Source organism: Cygnus olor, chromosome 3, assembly GCF_009769625.2.
Source record: "Cygnus olor isolate bCygOlo1 chromosome 3, bCygOlo1.pri.v2, whole genome shotgun sequence".
NCBI lineage: Eukaryota > Metazoa > Chordata > Aves > Anseriformes > Anatidae > Cygnus > Cygnus olor.
In genome coordinates this window covers 36668324-36680470 of record NC_049171.1, presented here as the reverse complement: position 1 = coordinate 36680470, position 12147 = coordinate 36668324, and the positions used below count along the sequence as shown (strand labels likewise).

General features: G+C 44.5%; 2 protein-coding genes across 6 annotated transcripts in view; one reads left to right on the top strand and one right to left on the bottom strand.

Annotated features, from left to right (window-relative positions):
* Window positions 1–6283, bottom strand: part of DOP1A (DOP1 leucine zipper like protein A) — a 63877-nt gene extending 57594 nt beyond the window's left edge. The window contains 1 exon segment of the mRNA XM_040554031.1: window positions 6199–6283. The gene's annotated coding sequence lies outside the window, so the exon portion shown is untranslated.
* A 3491-nt stretch (window positions 6284–9774) lies between these two features.
* The window catches only part of UBE3D (ubiquitin protein ligase E3D), an 80743-nt gene continuing 78370 nt past the window's right edge, over window positions 9775–12147 (top strand). The window contains exons 1-3 of one of the 5 annotated variants that reach the window (XM_040554025.1): window positions 9775–9999; window positions 10273–10472; window positions 11883–11973. In XM_040554025.1, the coding sequence (XP_040409959.1) occupies window positions 9938–9999; window positions 10273–10472; window positions 11883–11973 (353 nt within the window). In that variant the 5' untranslated portion in view covers window positions 9775–9937. The remainder of the gene's footprint in view (window positions 10000–10272; window positions 10473–11882; window positions 11974–12147) is intronic. The other 4 variants (XM_040554024.1, XM_040554026.1, XM_040554027.1 and 1 more) reach the window with 4 other exon arrangements.

Here is a 12147-nt window from a genome sequence, read left to right as displayed (position 1 = left end):
ATGCTATGCACTTTCAGCTTGATAAATCCATATTTAAATCACAAGTGACTGCAGAAGTAGGTCTTGACACTTAGTACCTTCTACTTCTCAAGGGGATTGAAAAGCCTAACAACAAGACAGACCAAGCAATTCTGGACACATCTGGATGCTCAGAATCTTATGGTATCCCTTTGACAAGGAAAGCAATTACCTGGGCCTGTGGATCTCCTTTTCCTCGGATTGTGTACAACGTGTTCACAGAGCAGCCCTGTGAAGAATTCCCTTCATTATTAAGGCAGTATTGGCTTTCCCAAGTCATATTAAGATGCTATTTCTACAGCTGTATTTTCCACAGCAAATGCCCTCCCTTCCCAAACTCACATGCTTAACAGCCTTCTGTCTCGCATTGACACAAACTATTAATCTGTTTAAGATGGTCTAAACACTTCTGGCTGAAGCTGAAAAAACTACATTGAAGCTGCAGTTTTCATCAACACATTCAGGATAAGTAGCTTTCATCTAGATCCTGCCTCAACTTTATGAGTAGTTGGGAAGTTTTATAATCTTGTGATGAATTCTCCAGCACCTGCTGTACCCGAAAGCTCCTCTACAAGTTTGACTTGCTGCTGTTCCATTGTTACATTTTTCAAGCCTCACAGAACTGATACAATTGTCTGCCTCACACCAACCTGCAATACAGGCTAAGGGGATGATCACTGTGGAGCACAAATGTGCTTACATTATTTCACTTTAAGAATTCCCAAGATTTGCCCCAAGTACCTTAAGGACTTTACCTCGCAAACTTGCTCCCTTTGAACTCTGCAGAGTTTTAGCTCTTTAACATGTCAAGGTTTACTGCTAAAATTATTTAGTGATTCAAGTATGACTACGGGACATAGAGTAAAAAAATACCAGATAATTAAAAAACAGATGAGAAAAATTTCAGATTTCACAGTACTGAGTTGTTTGTTTTTAAGCTGTGTACAGTGCCCACATACCAAGCTGCCAACTGCAGAAGCACATTTTTATTTAAATAGACTTAATACAAACACAGATTTGAACACACAGAAAACAGAAGTCTTGTTATGTGGTAACTCATTATACTTTGCTTCTCCTCAGAAACATTTAAAAGCATGAAGAGCAAAATACTGTAAATTCCAGGCTAGTGTCTTAATACAAAAATCATGTGTTGGAAATACATATTCTCTTCTACCAACAAAGATTTTCCAATTACGACCACTTAATGTATTGTTTCTAAAATGACTTTCTACAGAATCCTTTTACATTCAGAATCTGTCAAAGAGGCATCGCTAGTATCTTCTGAAGAACAGTTTGGGCTTGTTATTTTGGCCTATAGCTATTCAGTACAGTAAAGAAAGATGTAAAAAAGACATTACCTAAATAAAGAAACACACAGACACGACGTATATTAAACTGCAAGTATCCCTGATCTCATCATTTTCCTGCAGGACTGCAGAGCACTCAGTAAAATTTAATATTGCGATTAATAACTTCCCCATACACTTTTCTATCAAGTCAAAATTCACCAGTGGGAACAACTATTTTTCCACAGAAAAATGCCACCAAGTCAGGTGTTCCTATTCCTTTTCATGTCATAATTCATCTCAGTCAGCATACCAATCTGTGCATTATCCATTCTGGCAACTTCTAAACCAGCACGAGATATTTTTCTGAGAGAGACTGATTCTCATTCAAACAAGAATTAAATGAGAAAACTTGTATGGCCTGCACTACAAAGATGAGGTTAGATACCTAAATGGATGTGCTCCCTCCTGGCTTCAGAATCTATAAAACACACTCATTACTACCTCCAAAAACAAACTGTATATAGGAATACACTAAGAACACCTTTTTCGTTTTTTGGCTATATGGGAAGTCACAGAGGACAGACAACTAGACTGAAGACTCTCAATTTACCAGGGAGCATAGTCTGATGGAAATACCTAAGATATGCAAAATAATCTCCCTGTTATTGCTCTTTATGGTATTCCAGAGTCTGAGTTACACCAGATATGAGCTCATAAAGAGTAATAAGTAACAAACTTAAAAACTGTAAAGGAACATACAGCAAGTCTTCTTAGTAACTGGCTTCTCTATTTATTATTTAAGGAAATCTAGAACCAGATAGTATTTCCCTCTTACTCAACTCCACATTTGAAGGAAAGAAGAACAAAACACTCAGAATTTAACCTGTACTGTTTTAGCATTTTTGCATAGGGTTTTCCTCCTTATGTTTCATTTCATCTCAGCTCACAGAGCTACCTCCTTTATAACCAATTTGAATTGTAACAGCAAAGCATCTGTAAAAGAAGCATAAGCAATATAGGTAAAGGCATTCTGATAGTCTTCTATAACAGAGTAAATCCCCAGGCTGACATCCGAACAATTCTGAAGACAGAACATAACATTTAAGATTTATTGATAGATTTAAATGAGATGCAACCTCCTGGAGTCAACCAGACGCTGCGACAATGCCAAAGCAAACGGCAACATGAAACCCTTACTGAGAAGCAAAGCGTGACATCGCCTGTAGCACATCACCTGCTGGTCCCTGCACCAGAACAAGCCGCTGCCAGGCTGGCATGGCTGGGCCTACCCGCTGCAGCAGCAGGGCCCTCCTCGGCTCTCCACAAACCAACCGACAGCGCTGCACAGCGGGCAATTTCCCCACCTTCATAAAAAGATCATGAGGCTGCGTATTAGAAAGTAGGCTGCTTGCATTACTTGAACCAGAATACGGGAGCTATTTATCTGACTTAGCTAAACCCGTGGTAACCACACCGATGCGGCGGGTTGCAGAGATGGGCAGGGCAGATGCGCGTGCTCCAGTGTGTGTGCAACTGCACACCTGCTGCAGCTCTCTCACCACCTCTCCCTGCAGCACCTTTGTGCTCTCCCTGCTGCGCAGTGTTTGAAAGAGTTACCTTCTCTCCAGGTGTCTGAACATGGGAAAAAGAAAAGGTTCCTAAAAGCAAAAATCAATTTATTTTACGTTTCAGCTTCATTCTTTCAAATGGTCACTATGCCCTCTTTGGAAAGAATTACTTTTTAACTAGCTAGCTCTCCTCTTCTGATCTCTTCCAAGTATTTACTGAGCAGAGACTTATCTTGAGGCATTCTTTTTCTATCTTGAATATTTTTTACTTTCAACAAACTAATAAAACCAAATAATAAAGTAATGAAGTTAAAAAAAAAACAAAACCATAGCAACCTTAACAATAACAAACAACTCAAACCAGTATGACTATGTTTAAACCTAGATTTGCACTATGCTTTGCTTTAAAGAAGAGTTTGCCAACTTCCGGATACTTTCCGGCCTGGAAAACAAGAAAGGACTACATAAGTTTCATTGTCTTACATTGTGTACCCATACTCTCCACCTCAGAAAGATAAGCATTGCTTAAAAAAAATAAAAAAAAGCCTGATTATTCATTCATTGATTCTTTGCCCACAATAATGTTAAAATTGAAGATTTAAACAAACCTTTATACTACCACACCTGTTGTTCTAATACATACCCTCCAATGAATTTAACGTCCTGTCTCCAAACAACCCTGAGACTTGTTTTCTGCGTTCACAGAAATGTTTGTCAGAAGTTCTCCATACATAATCTTATCAATGCTTTATTTGGGTAACACTTTGTCCAACCTCCTTTTTCATATAACCTGAGGTCCTAAGATATTACTCATTCACTCATTTCAACTGATTTTTATCGTTTTACACTCATTTAAATTCTGAATTAGTGTCATATGCCATACTTATGCCTGCACACTATCTAGATTGTGGTAATATTTTGCAATGTGTCTGATTTCACATGTTCTGCAGATGGATTACAGAGGGATTTGTAAAGCAGAATCCTCTTCTGACTCTTCTGGAAACAAAACTCTGTGTGACCGAAACTTGCTCACCCTCCTTATCAGTAGAAAGGGCCTTTCTTACACCAGAAAGGGCCTAAATAATAAGTTTACATTCTCTTTGATTTCTAAAAATAACAAAAACCAAACTAGACAAAACACCATTCCTTGGCTTTAATTTTTTTTTTAATGGTTATATTCAAGTTTCTGATCTGTTTCCTTTGTTTACAGAAAATGTTACTAAGGGAAAAACCTATCAATGCTTCCAATTATGCACTGTCAACTACGTAGATATTCTGAAATCTCTGTAATGATGAAGCACTTACCAGAGAAAAAGAATTAACATTGTATATATAAATAATTTAAAATAAAAACTACAAAAATAACACTGCATTGACTAGCAAAATCATCTCCTTAGTAGCTTTGGTGCTGTCTTTTCTCTTGTTTCAGTCAGTGGGGAAAAAATGCTTGATCCTGCACTGTTTCTCTCTGAGAGCTTGGGGAGAATGAGATGAAACATATTTCTATTTGTTTTTATTTATCGCTTAACTGATTATCAGCTACAAGTTCAGGAAATGTGATTATTCATCTTAAAGGCAACTTAAATGCATACAAATAAATTCTACTGTATAAAGTTCTATTTTTCCATTCCATGATTTAACAGATGCTGTCTCTTTTTATTATCTCTTAGTTCTTTTTTTCTGTCTCTATTTTTCCTCAACCATTTCCAAAACATGTTATTCCCCACCTGTTTTTTAAAACAACACTTCATAACCCTTTTTGGTCACCTTCTGCACTGCGTATCAACACCGCACCAAAGTAAGTCAAAACAAAACAAACCAAGCAAGAAAAATAATAATTATTTTTAGTCAGTCCTGCCCAAGCAATCATTCCCAGCTAAAGCACGAAGACACTAAAAATAAAGGTGGACAAGCAGTAACACTGGTCAGGACAACAAAGCCAGTGATGAACACATAGAAGTGTCTTCCCCTTATTCAGATGGAGAATGATGGCAGAACACAATCCATGCCCACTTGCACCAGACAGACTGCATTCTTACCAGCTTAGCTTGCCGTGCATGTGATGAGTGTTTCTAGTGGTCAGTGTAGCATTCCAGTATTTTCACACAAGAAAAGTGCTGCAAAATAAACACAGCCTCCCCTGTAAACATAACCATGCACTGGAATGTACAACCACAGCCCTATTGGAAGATGCAGGACAACTTGTTTTTGCCAGATGCTGTTTAAGTATCTACTGTCACAGGTGCCACCAACAAACTGGGAACAGGAGACATTCAGTAAGTCAGAAATGCAGTCCTCCTTCCCCACCTCTCCCTTCCAGGCTACTTAGTTTCCAAAAGTGCCTATTCTAATTTCAATTAAAACAAACCTGGGAATTATGTGGTTGACATCCTGCCTTTTTCCAAACCAGCGTTCATCCTTGTCATGTTCATCCATGTTATGTTATAGGTGACCGTACATTTTGGATAATCACGCTACTATTATTACTATTGACTGCACGCCATATTATTATTAGATGTGTGAAAGGATATTACTGTGTTGCATTCAGTTTCTTTGGTGGAAAGTTACCAATGTTTCAAACAAACAAACAAAAAAAAGCACATCTGACAGCTAGGCCAATGTAAGTATTTAGAATGGATACAGACAGACTGAGGCTTGGCAACAAAATTAAAAGATACCATATTCAACCTTATACTAAGCCCCCGATTGCCTGCAAACGTCTAGCACATTGCTACTTCAAGAGATCCCCCCACCAGCTCGCAGCCCTGCAGAATCCAGGCAGCATCACCCAGTTAACCCGAGGGCAGTAACGCACTGCTACTGCATCTGGAAAGAAGACACAGGCATGCTAATTATCCAGCAAGGAAAAGCAAGGGCCACAAGTGGTGACAGCCCCAGAACATGCTCAGCAAACCCGCAGCTTGCAGCCAGCGTATTTTAGGATGTTTAAAGAGACAAGCTCTTTAGGCCTTGCTGGTTATTGCAAATGCCCAGACGCCCCCCCGTACCCCTCCAGCGGCCACCCGGGCCCCGCAGCCCTCACACCTCAAGGTCACAGCGGGACGGCTGCGGGCCCTCCCCCTCACGGGACATCGCTCCCCGCGAAACCCACCGGCGGAGGGGCGAGCCGGCCGCCTCAGGCTCGCCCACCCGGCGCTGTCACCGGGCTCCTCCGCACCTGCCGCCAGCCCTCAGGCGGGGCTCGCTGCTGGCCCGGCCCGGCCCGGCCCGGCCAGGCCCGGCTGGGCCCCGGGGGCGCCCCGGCTGCACCTGGGGGGGAAGAGAAAATGGCGGCGGCGCGTGGGGGGGGGGGGTCGCGTTACCTGAGCGACCCGCGCCGGAAGGGCCCCGCCGCCACCGGCAGCCCCGCGCCGCCCTGACAGCTCCCGGCGTGCACCGCGCCCCGCCCCGCCCAGCACCGCCCCGCGTGAGGCCGGCGCGCGCCTGCGGGGTGGGTTTAACGGTCGCTCCCCTGACGAAGCGCCCCACAGGCGGCCGTGGCTGCCGACGGGGGTCGGTCCGCAGGCTGTGCTCAGCGGTGCTGGTTTGTCTCGCTGTCCCCAAAATAAAGAGGATAGCTAAGAAAAACAGGATGAGCAGTGCGAAATCAGTAAAAACAAAAAATCACGGGTCCTCTAGTCAGGAGGGAAGGGAAAAAAAGGAAAAATTAACAGTTGGTCAAATAAAATTGTACATTTATGGTATAGTAATAAATGTCGAGTAGTTTGTGAACCTGTAGTACTCAGCCAATGAAGAAATGGGAGGAATTAAGCATCAGGTAATACATAAGGATATAAGGTTATGATATACTTTTGCTGGTCACTCCTGCTTGCAGGACACCCACCATTACAATCACAAATAAAATGCTACTTCATTGAGACTCTTGCCTGAGCCTGTGTTGTTGTCTGCAGGTTGTTTCTCACAAATTGTATTACATGAGCAGCTTAATCAATCTTTCAGGCTTTGTCTGAAAACAAGTAAATATTTCTAAAATACAGCCTGAGGAAAATCTCGTAACATAGATCACCAGGTAGCAGGTTACAAATCCTATCAGCCAGCAGTCTAACAAGGCAGATTTTGTTCTCCAAGCTTGGGGTAATAAACAGGAGATAGGATTCCCTTTCTCATTTAAACTGTTTATTTAGGATTCCTAAATTCCTAAATCCTACACTATTAAGGATTCAGTATTTCACAACTTCACGTTTGGAAAGCTGGCAGTTCCCACTGGTTTTTGTGAGATATTGACTACCACTACAGGTGTCATATTTCCAACTAAAACAGTGTGTATTGATGTGTTTTTCGTTAAAATGCCATACAAATGCATCTGAGACTTAATCCATAACTATGGCTCGGTGGTGCTTCTGGAGCTGTTTGGAAGTGGTGGTCTTGCCAGAGGTGGTAGGACTTCCAGGAGGTAATGACATACGTTTACACACCGCACTGAGGAGATCTCTGAGCTTACCTTTTGCTGAACTTTTACCAGTGCCAGTTACAACCTGGAGCTATCTTAAAAGTCCTTTGAAACTGTCACATCAGCTTTATGTGCAGTAGCAATCCAAACAAAGCCCAACAGAACATCGCATATCATCAGGAAGGATATGAAGAACAAGAAAGAGGGAGGTGTTTGGCGTCTATATAGCCACTGCTCAGATTGATTCCTGTGTCAGTTCGTCTTCACAGATTGAGAAGCTGTATGGTAGTTAGGGATGGCACAGGAGGGAGGGAGCCACTGCCCCACAGGGGCAATGACAAAGGCTGGAACAGCTCAGAAAAGAAGGCTGGGGAAAGATTTCATCAAGATTTACAAAGTCGGCATTATTCATATCGACGGCAAGAAGGAAATAGGCAGGGATGTGCCTTCCAGCACCCTTAATACAATAGCTAAATTAAGGAGCTCTTCCTAAATAGTATCTCCTTTTTGCCGACACTGGAGTCAAAATACTGGGCTAGGTGCACCCACTCTGTAGGACATTAATGTTCATTTCTATATAATTATTTCACTGCAGAAACAGTGAGAAACCTAGGGCAGACAATTTTGAATATATGAAGTTCACACCCTGCAAGAAATACTTGAGATTATTTATAGCTTTGCAGTCTTGTGTAAGCCTCTGTCAGATCTGAAGTCTCTTAATAGGAGTCCCTTTTACTAGGAGCTGATTCTCTTGTCATGAGGTGAATTTTAGTGGTGTCTGACATGCGACCTGCTTGTTCAGAACAATTTAACCAGCAATATGTGCATTGGTTTGTGATGCAGTTGGAAATGAAAGCTGCCATATGGAATAAAATACTTTCTTTCTCAAAAAAAAAATCAAAACAAACAAAAACAACAAACAAACAAGAAACACCACACCCAGAACAACCAGAAAGTATAGTAAGAACACAGAGAGAGTATAGTGTACATCTTAGAATACTTGATGAAATTTGTGTATTATTAAAAATGCTGGGCTGAGACAGTTTAGCTGACGGTTGTGTGCCCTATTTTTCCCACAAAATCTAAACTTACACCGTCTACTTCCTTGAGGCTCTCCTAAGAAATCTGCTCAGTTTTGCCAACTCCAAGGACTAGGATTACTTCAAAGTAATCATGTCTTAGATAATAAATTGCTGCAAAATTAACAAGTGCAAGCCTGCCTTTCTGCATGAAGTGTTGCAGACCATGTTTTCAAATAAGTGCAATCACAAAAATCTTTAGGACTTTCCACAGGAAGTTAACAACATTGTAAAAGACTTTTTTTTTGCCCCCTGTAAAGCAAAGGTCTTCTTTCCTTGGTGTCAAGTACAGACTGTCAGCGGTCTCATACGCTGTGAGGGCAGTGTGCATGATGAAGTATGCAATAGCGACAGTGCTCAGACGGGTGTTCAGATGGATGTACAGTCGCTTGATAAAGGAGCTGCTGTGAGGCAGCGGGAAGCCTCACCCCAGAACAGGAGATGCCCGTGCTGAGGGTCCATTTGCTCTGAGTGCAGCAGGACAGCATTCAGAAGCTGGGTGAACGTGGACAGGGAGGAACCTGGGCAGATCTTGCGGGAAAGGGATGGGGGAGGTGGTAGTTCACAGGGCAGGTGGTGGTGCAGTGACACACTACAGGGCTGTTGGAGAGCCTGCCCCTGGCTCAACAGAGCCTCTGCTCAGACTGAGGTTGACACCAGCCAGTGACCCAAGAACCCCTTCCAGCTTCTGGCTCACTCCCAGAGAGAGAATCAGAAGAGCAAAAGCAAGAACAGTTGTGGGTCGATATAACAACAGTTTGGTAAGTGAAGGAAGAAGAAAAGGTGATGCAAAGACAATCACTCCCTACTTCCCATAAAAAGAGCAGTGATGCCCAATCAGGCTGCTTACCGTGCTCCCAGTTCTTATTGCTGAGCCTGGCACTATGTGTTATGGAGTATCTCTGCTCAGTTTCAGTCAGCTGTCCTTCCTGTGCCCCTAAAACCTCTTCCTCACCCCAACCCGTGCACTGGGGGGGCAGAGTGAGGAATTGAGAAGAATGCCGTGGGACCGTGCAAACACTGCTCAGCAATAACTAAAACACGAGTGTGTTAGAGAGAGCCGGGCCTGTTTAGCCTGGAAAAGAGAAGACTGAGGGGAGACCTCATCAATGTGTATAAATATCTGAGGGGAGGGTGTCGAGAGGATGGAGCCGGTCTCTTTTCAGTTCTGCCCAGCAACAGGACGAGAGGCAACAGGCACAAACTGAAGCCCGGGAGGTTCTGGCTGGATATGAGGGGGCACTTCTGCACTGCGAGGGTGACAGAGCACTGGGACAGGTTGCCCAGGGAGGTTGTGGAATCTCCTCTGGAGATACCCAAACCCCGCCTGGATGCCATCCTGCGCAACGTGCTCTAGGTGATCCTGCTCGGCAGGGGGGTCGGACTGGATGATCTGCAGAGGTCCCTTCCCACCTCGGCCATGCCGTGATTCCCCCCGGAGGGGGACGCGGCAGCCACCCGGGGGCAGGCGGCTCGGGCTCCCGGCTGCAGGCGGCGCTGTGTCGGGCGGCCGCGGGCCTGCAGCCGGCGGACGGGCGGCCGCTTCCTGCAGGATTTAGGGGCGGCCGCGCCATGGCCGGGCCGTTCCTGCTGGAGATCCGGCGGGGGACGCAGAGCGCCTTGCTGCTCGTCCGGTAGTGCGGGGCGCTGCCTCCCGGCCCCGCACCGGGGCTGGGGCTCCCCGGCGGGGCAGGAGCCGGGGGCGGCGCTGGGGTGGCTGGGCTGGGCGGTGGGGAAAGAGCTGACAGACCCCATCTTGTGCAACTGGGGAGAGGCTGAGCCGCCGCGCAAATAAACGCTTCCTGAGCACCGTGCTTTATTTGTTTCTCCTTGTTCTTTACGCTCTCTCCGCCGGGAAATCTCCCCCCGCCCTCCGGCGCCGTAACTCCCGTGCTTTCCCTCCGCAGCGAGGCCAGCCTGCGGAGCCTGCCGGCGGACATCAGCCTGGCGCCGGCCCGGCTGGAGCTGCGGAGCGCCGGGGCCTGCGGGGCGCTGGAGCTGCCGCCAGGGGTCAGCCTGGCCCCGGGCTCCTGCCGCGGCCTGCGGCGCCTTCCCGGCGAGGGCCTGCACCTCCGGCTGCGGCTGCGGGCGGCGCCGGGCGGCGCGGGTAAGGCTGCGGGTGGGGATGGGGATGGGGATGGAGGCTTCTTCTGGGCGATGCTGGGGTTTGGGGGGCCTGGGGGGCAGCAGCCATTCGGAGCTGGGGCTCGGGGAGGTCTGGAGCGCTGCTGTCTTTCAGGCTCTGGGGGGACAAGGCGCTAGCTGGAGTTTGAGGCGCGCCTTAAGTGTGTGCACCTGCTTTTTCTATAAGGCTCCTTTTGGGGTTCAGTTTCTAACTTAAACAGCAGCTCTTGGTGCAGTTTTTAATAGCGTACAGCAACTATCAGCTTTAAAAAGAAAAAAACACATCAAGTGGCTTGATGAAAGGGAAACTGTTGCTGAATAACTCTGCGGGAGTTTGAGAGCCGTGTTCAGTTCCCTCTCCTGGCCTTTCCCACATCACTTCAAATTTTTTTCCCCCCGCTGCTTCAAATTTTTTCCCTCCTTCCTCCACTATTTCAAAATTTTCCCCATTTCCTATTTCATGCTTAAGCGAAAAATGCAGTAATGTGGTTCATCCAAGCTATAACGCAACAGTTGTTGCTGACCACTTAATTATAAAGACTAACCTTGGTTGGCCTTTAAAATTTTAAATTAGTATTCAGAACTGGCTGTTTCTTATGAATTTATGGGATGTTTTTAAGTACCTTTCACTTCTGGTTGCAACCTGCTTCTTAAATACTGAGCACCGATGCTGAGAATGTACTTTTAGTCTTTGATTTCACAAAGTGGGCAATGTAAAGCCTGCTTATATGTGGAGCTAGGCTTATACTTTGTTGTTTTTTTTTTCTTCCACCTAATGTTTTTTGATTTTCTCTGGAGGCTTTATATGTATATATATTTTTTTAATTTGGAAAAGCTGTCTGAGCTGTCTTTTGTGAAACTGTTTTCTGTCTGCTGGCCTGCAGAGGGTATTGCTCGCTCGCTGTTCATTGGGTAGTACAGCAGTGGCTCTGTATCTTACCTGGCTGAAAATCTAAGACTGCTGCCTTTTTTTTTTTTTTCTTAACCCCCCACATATTTTTTTGTTATATATTGGGATGTACCATCATGTTACAGAGATGCTTGCTAGCAGAACTCTAATTATAAAAGAGTAGGATTGAATTTTAATTTATACAATCTCTGCAATGATACCTGTATTTCAGCTCCTCCAGTTGAGAGGGTATGCACCATTAAAATAATTATTCACATATTGCTGCCCCTATTCAACAATATGGGGCATGAGGTAGAGGTGGCAAGTTTTTCCTAAATCTCATTACTTCTACAGGTTAAAAGAATAAGGTTGTGTTTAGAATGTCAACATCCTGCTTGTTTAGATTCTCATCTTGTTTAAGTTTGGGGTATTTGGAAGGATTTTTACGTATGAGTGAAAATTTTACAGAACCTTGAAGATTAATGCATTCTCTCCTGTTTGTAGAACTTGTTTATAATTTGAGGGAAAGCCTGAAACCCCAGAAGAATTGCATCTTTTACTGCCAGTCCTGTGGTGATGTCATAGTAAAAGAACGGTAAGTACTGCAGTGTCTTGTATTTATAGCAATAGATGCCATGCCGATTGGTATTCATGTTATTTGGTGTACTTAGAGAGATAAAAGATAGCTATTTTGAAATTGATAGGTGAGAACACTTCTGAAGTACTGCTACAGATGACTAAAATCAAAATTACCTGAAACAGTTTTTCA